Here is a 13,805-nt window from a genome sequence, read left to right as displayed (position 1 = left end):
GTCCTCACTCCTGAGATAATACTTAGTGCCTCCTATTGCTGGAAACTTGAATATCAAAAAATTGGGAAATGACTAATCTGGTTCGCCCAAATCAAGGGGAGGGCTTGATAAAGCACAGATTGCTGTTTTGATTCCATAGGTCTGAGATGCCGTCCCTACCCCACCCACTCAGAATTTGCACCCAGGTGATGCTAATGCCCATCATTTGGGACTACACTTTGAGAACCACTAGATGAAGGAAGCAATGCTGAGGGGGACTGCTTTGAGGCTGCTCCGTTAGATTCAGGAAAGCTCTGTCTCATTAATCCTCCTCTCCCCTCTCCTCCCCCTCCCCCATAAGCCCCCATCCCCAGATGATTGACCTTCCTAATTCTGTTCCCCACACATTCTGATTCACATGTGTTTGCACCATTGCCTGAGCTTACCCCACCCTAGAAAGGATGGAGGAGGTCCCTGGGAGGGCGGTGGGCGGGCTGGGGAGCCACCCCGAGAGTAATGACACCCCCAGAGAGTCTACTGTTGGTGGTCTTCCACGGGAAGGAAGCTGCTGACCAGGATCCAGACCTGGTGGAGGCGCTAAGTGTTGGCATTCTCTTTCTTCTGGGCCACAGGAAGTGGACATTTATACGGTGAAGACGGAAGAGCTGTCGTTCACATCTGCCTTCTGCCTGCAGATACAGAGAAATGACTACATCCACGCCCTGGTCACCTATTTTAATATTGAATTTACCAAGTGCCACAAGAAAATGGGGTTTTCCACAGGTGAGCCTTTGGTGGGCACTCACTCCAGACCCTCCCTCCATGTTGAGACCCTCCATGTTGAGGCTTTGCAGAAGTGACCGGGGTTGGCCTCTTCTTGGGGGCAGGACCTGGGGCATGAGCCAGGCAGGGGCCCTTGCTTGGCATCTTATAAGCCTTCTCCAGCACGCTTTTGGCTGCCAAAGGAGAAGGTAGATGAAAATGGGTATGGTAAGACCAGAGCTGAGAGTGTGTGTTGGGCAGGGAGAGGCAGAGGGGGGCAGCCCCATTTGAAAGGCACATTTGTTCTTTGAACATTTACTGAGCATATTCCATGCGAGCGGTAAGGATATAGAGTAAGGTTTCCCTGTCTTTACTGCCTTGCCCTACCACAGGATTCAACGGGTCTCTCAGTAGGCTGCAGCCTATGTCTCTCTGTCTCCTTCCTTTCTTTGTTGCTTCCACCCCAATCCTTCCTTCATTAAGTTCCTGACACTGTTCCCCAAAGCCCACCTGTTCTAGAAGCACAACAAAACTCCCTCCCTGCCCGGCTTCAGAGGTGTCTCATTTCCTGCAGCAGATGACCCCAAATTTCTTAGCCTGGTAAATGGGGGTTCCATGACCCGGCCCTAGCCCACTTCTGTCACCTCGCTTCTCACTGCCCCTCCTTTGCTTTGCCCTCTTCCCTTGTCCCTTCACTGCACACACAGCCTAGTCACACTGAACACCTTGCAGTCCCCGAACTTAGCAAGGCTTCTTAAGTCTCTAGGCCTTTGTCTCTGCACACGCCAACCCCTTGTTCATCCAGGTGCACCATGGGGACAGGAGGGTCTTTTGTCAGAGACTCTTGTCATCTCCTTCCTCCCATATTTGTCTGCTAGGGCTGCTATAACAAAGTACTACAGGCCGGTGGCTTAAACTACAGAAATTTATTTTTCATAGTTCTGGAAGATCAAGGTGTCGGCAGGTTTGGTTTCTCCTGAGGCTCTCTCCTTGGTTTGCAGGTGGCCTCCTGTGCTCTGGGTCCTCACATGGACTTTCCTCTGTGTGTGTGTGCTCCTGGTATCTCTGTGTGTGCCCTAATCTCCTCTTTCTAGAAGGACACCAGCCACACTGGATTAGGGCCTACCCAAAGGCGTTATTTTAAAGGCCTCTTTAAAGGTCCTATCTCCAAATACAGTCATATGCCGAGGGACAGGGGCTTAGGGCCTCAGCTCCAGACCCTCCCTCCATGAATTGCGGGGGACACAATTCAGCCCCAAACACCTCCCCCATCCCCGCCCCTCACCTGGCCAACTCCAGCACAGGCCTCATCTCTCACCTCAGTTATTAGTTGATGCCCTCCTTCACTCCTGGTCAAGGTTAGGCATCCTCCCTAATATCCTGTGCTTATGTTAGTCAGTCAGCCATGGTGATGTAAAAAAAAAAGGGGTATAAAAAGTCAAGGAAGAAGTCCTCTTTCTATTGCATCCCAGCCTTGTGCCTCAGAGACATATGTTAATGATTTCTTTTGTATCCTTCCCAAACATTTCAATGGTACAGAAGCACATCGCTTTTTATTTGAAATACTTCTCATATAAAGTTGCAAAAATAGAACATAGAGCTCTGTGAACCCTTTACCTAGCTCGCCCATTGGTGGCATCTTATGTAACCACAGTACCACATCCAAACTACACCTTTTTTAAAACACCGGATAGCTCATACTAAACACGCTGCCCTCTGACACCTTGTCTTTATTTAACAATATACCTTGGAGAGCCTTCCACAGACTCACAGATGTAGCTAGTGTATTTTTTTTTTTTTTTTGAAACAACTACACAGGATTCCAGTGCCAAATGTACCATTGTTTATTCAGTATTTTCACTCTTTTTATGCAATTCCCAGTCTCCCCATGGGCTGGGGTCACATCTCATGAATCTCTGCCCTGCTGGTGTCTACAGTAGGCTTGGCTCGCAGTAGGTTCTAAACAAATCTCCGTCCAGGGAGTATATCAAGATCCAAGTCCTGCCCTTGGGAACATGTTCATATTGATCATGCCTGTGAAGTCCTCCTGGGAAGTGGGAGCACGTCATCGGGGGCGAGTGAGCGTGCATGTGGCAGGGGTCAATGTGTTCTACCAGAATCTGAGGATATGATCATTCACTTCCTGAGCCTTGGTGACAATGATCCTCTTTTACCTGTGGACAGAGGGGGCAAGAGATTTATCCAACCCCTCCCAGAGGGCTTTTTCCAGAACTGGTGTCTCCTGACCACCAAGACCACAATCTTCTGGTCTCCATCATCCAGGCCAGTGCTGGTGCCCCTTGTCTTGGGGAAAACCAGAGACCCCCCCCCCCAACTGGGGTCATTTCCAGCTACTACCTTCCTTAGTGGGGCAGCAGGTGAGATTGTCTTCCTGATGGTCAGGAATAGCCTGGAGGGGGAAGGGAGGTTTTACCTGGACCTTGAAGGATGGGTGAGACTCAGCCTCACAGTAGGGGGTAAGGCAGCTGTGGGAGGGCTGAGCAGGAGCCTGCTTGAGGGATGGTGAGGGTTTGCTCTCAGCATTCAAGTCTCCAACCCACTGGTGCAGTTTCTTCCTATTCTGTGGTCACAGCCCCACTGTAGTTCCTCACAAGTCCCTATGAGAGAAATGACAAGGACTGTGTTTCATAGGCTCAAACACCGTGGGTCTAGATCAAGGTCCGAGCTCACTCGTCTGTCTTTTTGCAACTATGGTGTTATGTTGCCTCCTCTTTGCACAGAACCCCGGAAACTCAGGTCTCAAAGGTCACCCAGAGGTCTTGCAGTCTTTCGTTTCCCTTCTCAAAGTGTGGTCTGTGGCCAGCAGCTTCAGCATCACGTGGGAACTTGCTAGAAATGCAAATCCTCAAGACTTACCCCCGACCTTCTGAATCAGAAACTCGGGGGTGTGGCCCTCCAGGTGATTGTGATACACAAATCAGTCTGAGAACCACTGCCCCTGTGCAGGACGGCTTGAACAAGATGCTTGTGAATTTGGCTCCCGTTGATGCCTTTCTGGAAAGATAATTCCATCTCCCTACTACGATATGCCCTCTTTTCTCATCAAAGCCTATGTCTTCTGTCTGACGTAGGTCCCTCTTGATGCAGCATCGCCATATGTTTAGAGATCAGGGGAAATAATTTGTTTAGCTGATTCTTCAGCCACCTGTGCAATGCCCACTGGGGGTTTTGCTACCAGGTAGCGTGGGTTTGGCAGTGGTCTTTTCAGACCCTCTGTACTCTGACCGCCTAGAAAAGAGTATTTACTTTTTGTTTTTAAGGACTTCAGATGCACAGAATTAGATTAATCCTAATTCCTGGTTCATGACATCATTGGGTCAGGCACGGTTCACTTTCTGCTTGTTTATTTATTAATATAATGAACACCTGTGAACTCACCACTAACTCAGTAATGTAAATAAAGTATTATTAACTAGAACGCAATAGTAACTGGAAAGAAATGTATTATTGTTATTAGAATGTAAATGCATTATTTAATATCAAGAAATAAACTATTACTAATTAGAATATGAGTGTTAACCAGAAATACATTAGTGGCTATAATGATACTATTTATAATTAATAAGTAAATTAATTCACAGTCACATAATTAATCCCTGTGAGCTCATCACATAATTAAACAGATGCTCCACCCCATCTCATCACACACCCCCATATTGCCTCTAGATGAACATTATTCCAAATGATTTTGTGTTCTTTATCCCCTTGCTATTTTAAAAAAGTTTGATCACATCTATGTGTATGTCAGAACACTGTATTGTTTGGTCTCAGCTATTTTCGAACTTCATGCAGAGTGTAGCCTGCTGTATGTGGCCCCTTCCCATCGATTGTCTGCCAAGCTTTCTGTCTCAGCCCAGCCACAGCTAGCTCTGGGGGGCCCACTCGAAAGCACATCACATAGCATGCAGCTTGAAGACAGTCCCTGTTAATGGCTCTCGAGTCTCCTCTCTGCAGCTCCAGGCAGAAGCTGTTGAAAATGAGCACAGGAGCCCAGGGTTCCAGGCTGTGCCAGCCAGCGGGCATGGCTGCCCCACACCTTGGCCACATCCTCAGTGGGTGGGGGCAGGAAATAGGAACTGAGACCCTTGGGGCAAACTGGAGTGCGTGGAGGGGCAGTTGCTTGAGTAGAAGCAGGCCTGGGTTGGAGTCTTCGTTTTTCCAGGAGTCAGCCAGGTAGGGTGGCCATACATAGGAGATGGGCTTTGAGTAGTTTACTTTCTGGGACTCTGGCTTGTTATTTGTGAGATGATGTGGTTGAACCGAGATGCCTAGCAGCCCCTTCCCGCTTTGCCATCCCGTGACAATGAGTCATTGTAGCAGGTCAAAGAAACTTCTTGGTGCATAATCTTTCATTCTCTAAAAAGCTTCTGATCCCCCGGGGGAATATAATTGCAAATTGATAGCCAGAAAAAGTACTAAATTTCAGGAAAAGCCACCAGCCACTTAGACACTGGGAAGTGAAACAGGGAGCAGGATTCCACTCCCTTTCTGAAAGCACCAGGGAAAATCTTCTTGTGAGGGGCCCTTGCCATTCGTTCCCACAGCCCCCTGAGCTCTGCACCCCTGTCCTTGGTCAGGAGGATGACCCAGCGATCTGAGTGTCTTCTTGCTGAGGCTGCAGGATGTGAAGGGAGGCAAGGCTGTACAGGTAGCTGTTTCCCAAATTTAGAACCGTAACTGGCACATGATAGGCATCCTGAATTGATGTCTGTTGAATGGAGGAATGCATGCTGGGGGCAGTACTGGTCACACTCACTTAAAATATAGAACAAAAGCTGTCCATAATCCAGAGCCCAGAGAGACTGGGAAAGGGAGGGAGAAAAGGAGAGGTTGGCGTATGGGGTCAGGATATTAAGAGCATAAAGATATCTTCATAACAGGGAAAGCTGAAAGTCACATACATGATCTTGAAGGTTATAGTTGGGGCAGGGAAGGGAGGGAAAGACTTATTCCCTGATGAGAACTCTAGATGTCATCCACAGCCCTGTGTTGTGTACTCACCCTTGCAACCTAGCACCTTTCTAGATGCTTCCCCAGGACATTCTACACTGTTAGAGTGAGGCAGCACATCTTTGCAGGTCAGAACCATAGATTATGGATAAATAAAATTATATATACCACTTCCCATAGTGATTATATGGGAATTATATTATAATGGCTTAGTGATACCCTCACATTGGCCTAATGTGTCTGTCATAGGGTGACTATATAATTTATCTTTCAATTAAGGACACTTCTGATAGTGAAAGGGAGAGCTATTCATAGTTATGCCACAAAGACAAGTAACCTGGAGTTGTCTTGGGCACAGCAGGAGATTTGGTCACCCTTAGTATACCCTTTCCCCCTTGTCATCCCATCTAATCCTCCAAGTACCCGGGAAGATCAATATCACACCCCACATTCTGCAGATATAGCAAATGAGCCCCAGGGTCATAGTGCAAACACATGGCAATGTGGAAGCAGGAAACTGGGCCTGTTGTTGCCTATTTAATGTCCTTTCCACTCTTGACCATCTGGAGATGTTATTAGATGCAAAAGAGTGGGTTTGCACAGTGATTTCAGCCATGCTGTATGTCTACAACATCTGGGGGGAGATTTTAAGTCTTGGCAAGTATGCCCCCTTCACGTCCCCCAGAATGACTGAATTCAAGTCTCCAGGAGTAGAGTCGAGACATCTGAATTTTAATCAGTTTCTCCTGGACACCCCGACAGAGTATTAGTATTGTGAAAGCTGGTTTAGATAATTAGTCCACAGCTAATGGACCCATCACAGAAATGAAATGTTTGGGGAGGTTCTCAAACTTTTGATGTTGATGGCAAGGGGAAAAAAATCACTTTCCTCCAACACAAGGCTGGCATATATTTTGGACAACCATCAGACACACCTAGGCTTGATGGCTGCCAACCCTGAGCCAGCAAAATCTCTGGGACTCTCTTAAGGCATCTGATTAGGTGACAGAAGGAAGCTGCTTGAATCTCCTTGCCTGAAGGTCTTTAAGAACAGGAGAGAGAGACACCTGTCTGACTGGTGTAGGAGGAAGTGGGGGCGAGAGTGCTTTCAGTCATACGCTGCCATTCTCTGCACACACCAGAGACTATCTTTTGACAATTTATTTAGATATAGTTGGCGGGGAAGGTGCTGGGACAGGTGGACTTTGTCCGTAGACAGCAGTATGCCTTAGAGGCCATGAAGGCTGGATGTGTTTGGGAATCTAGGATCTGAGAGGCACAGACTGCACATTCATGACCCTCCTTTGATCTTTTCCAAGTGCTCAGGCTGCTTTTCCCCCACCATAACTTTGAGTTTGTGTTGATCTCCTAAATGCACACATTGAAGGCTACACGAGTCTTTAACCAAACCACTGACCTTTGATCAAGCCAGTTCATTGCAAAGGGCGAAGAAAGACAGACCCTTCACTACCATTTAAATAGGTCTTGGGGTTTGTAAGATCTTAGGGGTTACCTGGTCTGGCTCAGCGCATGATAAATCCCGTTAGTGGTTGTTGTAGGAACACCTCAAAGCTGGATCTCAGGTAGCTCAGACGATTGCAGAACAGCCCTGATTTTTCCTGATGAATTAAAAATCTGCCTTCTAGTAATTCCCAGTGACTAGCCTTTGTTCTGTTTCCAACGCCATATATAACGCCACATGTAAGTCTTTCCATATGACAGCTTTTGAAGTATTTGAAAGGCACTTCTTATATTCTCCCAAGTCTTCTCATCTTTAGCTCTGGTCCTAAGCAAAGAGAAAATCAGTATTAAGGAGTCCTACATCCAGGTGGTGGAAGGTAAGATCCTAAAGGGCCAAGAGGAACTTACTATAATGGCTTCTTCTACTACCTACAGTTTTCAAAGCCTCCACTGTAATTGAACATCTGTGGGTACCCTGAAGCATAACGAAGTGTCTGCTCTTTGGGTTTTTGCCATAGCTCATTTATTCAGCTCTTACAGATCTAGCAAGTGTGGTGGTAGGCACCAAGGACGTCACAGTCAATAAGTCTGGCAGGGCACCTGTCCTCATGGAAGTTGCAATCCTATGGAGGAACAAACAGCTGAAAAAAGATGAAGGCCTTTATGCCATAGTGTGATAGACATTGTGGTAACATAAGCCCAGGGTGGGCCGTCAGGCAAGGCTTCCCAGAGGAAGTGACCTTGACGGATGAGGAAGGGAGAGCTTGCTGGACAGGGAGGGAAGAGTATGCCAAAGATAGCTGGTGCTGAGGAAGATGGCCCATAAGCAGGACCCCTCCTTTGGCTTTTGAGCGTGCAGTGTGTCGAGAGAGGCTGGTTGGGATTTAATGGCAAATACAGGGGAGACGCCAGCATCAGTGCAGCTCTGGATCCTGCAGGAGGGCGCTGTAGACCAGTGGTGGGTCTGCGGGATGAGAATTATGCCCCATTTCTTTTTTTAAAGATTTATTTATTTATTTGAGGGGGGAGGGGCAGAGGGAGAAGGAGGGAGAGAATCTCACGCAGACTCCCTGCAGAGCACGGAGCCTGATGTGGGGCTCAATCTCAGGACCCCGAGATCATAATCTGAGCCAAAATCAATAGCTGGACACTTAACCGACTGAGCCACCCAGGCACCCCATCCCTCATTTCTTTTTGATCCAGTTAGGAGGACACCGCTGAAACCCCACAGCAGGCTTGGGCCAAGGGTACTAGGTTTGGTTCTAGGGCAGAGAAGTGGCAAGGAAAGCTATGTGTAGGATGGGGGTGTCAGTGGGACACTAGTTTAGCTCTGGAATTTGCATACATAATGTCATTTAAGGAGAGCCAGGATGGCCTACTCTACAAATCTCCCCCTTACACTTTCTGAATGTCTTCCCTCTGTTGAACTGATTAAAAACAGTAGCATTTTGAGTTTCATTTGCGTTAATGAGTTTAGTTGGTGAGAGGGTATTCATCCCACCCCTTGGAATGAACTTGTAATACCAGCATCTTTCTCTTCTGATTCCCTGGAAGATCAGCAGCCCCGAGGAGATGGGAATTTGATGGAAGGAGGAGCACTGGGGCCGAGTGAGGATTTCTGGGGCTTGGCGGCAGGCTATAGGGGCTGGGCACTGACCCTGCAAGAGTGCTGGGTATTGGTTCAGTGAATCCCAGAAGAAGCCCAGCAACTTCTAGGCAGGGTCTCAGCCTCAGACCTTCTGGAGATATCTTCTCTGACCCTTCCTTCCTACCTCCCCTATTCTTCTCCCCTCAGCCCCCGATGCCCCCTACACCCACTGGAAGCAGACTGTCTTCTACTTGGAAGATTACCTCACTGTCCGGAGGGGGGAAGAAATCTATGGGACCATATCCATGAAGCCAAATGCCAAAAACGTGGTGAGTGCTGAGGAAGTCTCTGTCTGGGCCAGGGTCAGAGAGAGGAAGGGACCCATTGAGCTGGCTCCCTGCAGCTGCCAGGACCCCCTTGCCCAGGTGCCCGAGTGTCTTGTGCACAACCAGACAAGGTATTGGGGGAGGGGCAGTAGAAAGCCTGGTTTGGATCTGACAGGTGTCATTGAAGGCCTCCAGCCGTGGCCCCTTAACACTCAAAGATGATAGATTTTTCTCAAGGCCCCGCTCTGGACTTTCAGCCTTGAGGACAGCTTCCAGTTCTTCACCCAGGGGGCTTTGAGCACAGAGGCTGTTGCCATGGGTTTCAGATCATTTAGAACAAGCCAAGCCAGGAAATAACAGTTTCTGGTGGCCTGGAAGATGTTTGGTTCACATTTCTTCAGTGGCCCTGGTGGGTTGGGGATCATGTGATTCTTTTTGAGTAACCCCAGGTGCAAGCATGTGTGTTGAAAGAGTCTAGAGAATGCTTTGAGGGTTGTGCCACACAAGACTCAACCACCCCACTCTGTTTTCTCTCAGGATGAAATCAGAGGGAACATTTCTATATTATAACAGGAAGGGTTTAGGTTCAAAATCAAAGCACTTCCTGTGAGGATAATGAGACACCAGAATAGATTCCCGAGGGCTGTTCGTGGGAACCCCTTAGCTAGAAAACCTTAGAAACACGGTAGTTGCCCATCCCCCTGCCCGCAGGAGTGGGAGGCGCTCGACTCGCTCACTCCCACACTAATGCTGGGACCCTTCGTTCCTCCTTTGCAGCGAGACCTCGATTTCACAGTAGATTTGGATTTTAAGGGACAGCTGTGTGAAACATCTGTATCTAATGACTACAAAATGCGTTAGCACACGTGGGAAGCTGCAGCGAGCGAGCAAGAAGAGAAACTCTTCCCTCGATCTGCGGCTCTGTAACAAGGAATACCGTTTGCAGGACTACACACTTGAAAACCAGAGTTTTAAATTCTGCCTTGAAGATTGGTGAACTCACCAGGGCTCCTGTGGGCCCTGCCACTAGGACAGAGAGCCTCCAGCTCCCCAGCTCGGCTCTGGGAGCCCTTCACCGAGGCTTTGTTGTCGCAGACAACGAGCAATCTCCAGTGTGGTGGCTGGGGCCCCGAGGATGGAAAAGTACACACGTATACCCATTGTCCTCCTTAACTGTGAATCTCCGGAACTTTCAAGTTTTGCATGCTGCAGGCATCTAGGACAGATTGCTTCACTAGAACCTGGAGACATAGTGTCTTTGATAGCATAAGCCAGATTACCCGTCTGCGTGGTGCCGTGTGCGTGCGTGCGTGCGCGCCTCCAGCGGATCCATTAGTTTCTTTACCCACAACACCTGTATATGAATGCATATACAACCACGTGGGTGTATTTCTGTGTTCATTCAGGGTGTGTGTGTGTGCGTGTGCGTGCGTGCGCGCGTGTGTGTAGAATATATATTACTCTCAGAGGAGATTCTGTTGCTTTCGAATAGGAATTTGTTTTGTGATTAGTTCTCCCCGTTCCCCGTCCCTTACAGATGTTAAGCAGCTATGAAACGTTCTCTGTACTAGCTCTGGTCTCCTTTTGACTAGACTGTGGCTCTGAACCCTGAGCATAGTACCATGCACTCTGTTGGCACTCAATAAATGCACATGAGAGCGAATCGATGGCCTGGCTGTGTTCCTGGTGCTCTGGGCTGGGAGGGCTCGGAAGGACATCAGAGGCCCCATAGGAACGGGAGATCCAAGGAGCAATGGATGCTGCTCCCAGATCCCAGAAGGCAGCTCATGGTCGAAGCAGCCGTGAAAGTCACGACGGGTTCAAGGGCATGTTCGCTGCAAACTCTCAGGGGGTGGGAAGAGGGACTTAGCAGTGAGGTGGGGGGATGTGAGCTAACCAAGAACGCTCTAGAATAGGAGGCTACATGTTGCCTGGAGGGAGGCCAAGCTCAGGAACAGGAGAATCCGGGATATGCGTCCTGCTGGGAGGGCCCGGAGAAAGCAGGAGATGGTGGTCCTGGGTCCCTGGGGAGAGACTGGGGCAGGGTCTGAGTGGAAGGCTAGTGGGGAGATTATTCTTGTCCGAGGTGCTGAAAGTTTGCAGCACTGCACAGAGTCTCATCCCTGCTCCCTCACCCCTGGCCAGTGGTTGGCCTGGCCTGCCACCCTCCGCACCAACAGGAGCTCACCCACCTTGACGGGGGCCTTCCCACTGAGCCCCAGTGAGACTGGGTCCTAGGATGGTACCCCAGGTTCTCACTGCAGCTCCCCCATCCTCAGCATGGTTGGAAAATCTCCAGTGCCCTCAACTTCTTCAACCCTGCAGGGTTGAATCTTCAACCAGATTCTAGACTCTGGTTCCATCGTGGAGAAGGCAGAACCAGATGAGGGATTTCTGTGGTTGGGAACAATCACCCGAGGGAAAGACATGGGCCTTACCTGTGGGCAGGAACCCAGGCCTAGCTGCCTTGAAGATTCCATTGCCAAGGAGCCTGAGGGTCTGCCTCTTTGCTGTGTGGGAAGGAACAGATCCTGGGCCATGGAGGTGTAGGCTTGCCTCAGTGGACCTTGGGCAAGTCACATCATTTTCCTTATTACCACTGAGGAAAGGGAGCTGGACTAGGTGAATGTTTTCCACATTGTGTCCTGGGGAGCCCTAGGGCTTGGGGGAGGTGCCAGGTCAAGGTGGGCAGAGCTATGGATTTCCCTCTCCCCAGATTAAAAAAAGAAACAACCCAATGCTTCCCTTATCTGTTTTAATTTTCTTTGGGAAAAGGATTTTACTACTCAAAATAAAAATGAAATAAAGAAATGAAAAGGAACCAAGACCAAAACCAAACACCTCCAAAAATGATGTATCTAGGTGACCCTGGAGTCCCCCTGGCCCTAATACTCTGAGGTCAGTGGAATCTTGGACCCTCTCTCTCTTTCTCTTTCCTTCTCTCCCACTGTGAGTTCTGTGCAATTTCACCGGAAGCTGCCCCCAAGCAGCATTTGGGTCTCAGCTGGGTGCCTACCACTTGGCTCAGAACCACATTTTCACCCACCTGCATCTTTATGTGATCTCTTGCCCCCATCAGCTCTGAAATATTCTCTTTAGAACCACTGTCACTCAGAAAGGGGGACAGGCTCTGTGGGCAGATATGGGTTCTTTGCCTGGATTTTAAAAGGGGCCTCATGAAGGCACACATAGCTCTGTGGATGCTCTACTTGGCAGGCAAAGTGAATTTCAGTCCCCCCTGTCCCTTGGTCTGGCACAAAAACTGCACAACAGTACTCAGGTGCCCCAAGAAAAGCTATGCTGGGCCCATTGGAGCCCGTGTTTGTTTCCTTCTAGCTAGTAGAAGGCTGCCCTGCATTCCAATTCTAGCCAATCATACTTTCCATTAGAAACCTGTCAGCAAAACTTGCAGCCTCCGTCCAAGTGTGGTAACTGAATCTCCGTAGGATGGGAGTCAGTGTACTTTGCCAGGTATGGTGAAGCATTTTGATCTGGTTTAGGTTTGGGTTATTCTTTAGCTTCTGAGATAGGAGATCTCATCTGCATCATTTCCCCTGGGAGAGACACCCAGGTGCTGGGAAGAAAGAAGGGCCCTTTGGAGGTGGTGGGTGGAGCCAAGTGGGCCCCAGACGGAGGGAGGTAGAGTAGCACTTGGCTTGGCTGCAGGTGGGGCGTCCTGGGGCTGGCAGTGCCTTTGAGAATGATGAGCAACTCCAGCAGCAGTGGCCCCTACCCTTCCATAATGTACTTGTTGGCTTCCCCAGAGTCCTGGAGTTAGGGGCAGAGGTGCCCCCATCCGTTCTGTAGCAGGGACCCACTGAGGCCCCAGGAGGAGGAGTGGGGTTGTAGCAGAGCTGGGCCGGGACCTCAGTCTTGCTCAGTGGTCCCTCCACCACCCGTGCGGGTCCCTCTGAACCCAGGCCTGGAGGCCTCTTCTTGTACCTGGACAAGTACAGCTAACATCATGTAGTCCATATGTTAGACAAGAAGGACAGAAAAGCTTGAGGGGACAGCAGTGAATGTGTTAGGAGAGGGAAGGGGGCTTGAAGAAGGACATGGGGGTGGGGGCTCCCCCAGAGGGCATTTGAGGGAAACGCAGTAGTGGCTTTTCACTGTGGTGGCACTTGGGGAACTCCTACCTTCTGCCTTTCCTTGGGCAGGGAGCCCAGCCAAGTTCATGGAGGATTCCATCCATGGTCAGTGGGGTAAAATTGTACACTAGCAGGAGCCAATCAGGATGATGACACCCCCCACGCCAGATGCTGCAGGCATTTGGGGCCTGCAGGCATCCCTGACATCGCTGGGGGACAGGAGAGGATTGGGCTGAGCCGAGGCCCAGAGGTCCTTCAGGCCTCTCCAGCCACCAGAAGAGAAGAAGGTCACCCCTGCAGCTTGCCCTGGCCCTGGGTCCCCAGCCCCTGTCGCGCCATTCCCATCTCTGCTCCTGGGTTGCAGGGGTGAGGCCTGGGGAGGCAGGAAGGAGCACCTCCACAGCAGCCCCTTCCTCCTGCCCACGGGAATGCTCTAATGGGAACTGTAATTTCCTTCTGATTCAGTGGAAAATAAGCAATATCTGCTTGGAGCATGTTCTGCATCCAAGTTGGTGTGTGAGATGGGGTCTCGGCATGACAACAGAGGCGTGGCAAATATGACTTCACTTATGAAAGCTCTTCTGTCCCTGACCCTACCTTTTTTTTTTTTTATATCCTTAAAGACTG

General features: G+C 49.5%; 1 protein-coding gene across 1 annotated transcript in view; it reads left to right on the top strand.

Moving 5' to 3' along the window:
- Positions 1 to 10,023, top strand: part of PRMT8 (protein arginine methyltransferase 8) — a 90,822-nt gene extending 80,799 nt beyond the window's left edge. The window contains exons 8-10 of the mRNA XM_035028442.1: positions 612 to 762; positions 8,969 to 9,090; positions 9,865 to 10,023. Of these exons, the coding sequence (XP_034884333.1) occupies positions 612 to 762; positions 8,969 to 9,090; positions 9,865 to 9,948 (357 nt within the window). The 3' untranslated portion in view covers positions 9,949 to 10,023. The remainder of the gene's footprint in view (positions 1 to 611; positions 763 to 8,968; positions 9,091 to 9,864) is intronic.
- Positions 10,024 to 13,805: the final 3,782 nt, after the last annotated feature.

This window comes from Mirounga leonina, unplaced genomic scaffold (assembly GCF_011800145.1).
Source record: "Mirounga leonina isolate KUSES-001 unplaced genomic scaffold, KU_Mleo_1.0 Mir_201, whole genome shotgun sequence".
In the NCBI taxonomy this organism is placed as follows: Eukaryota; Metazoa; Chordata; class Mammalia; order Carnivora; family Phocidae; genus Mirounga; species Mirounga leonina.
Note: the sequence above shows the minus strand (reverse complement) of the source record. Positions and strands in the feature narration are given on the sequence as shown.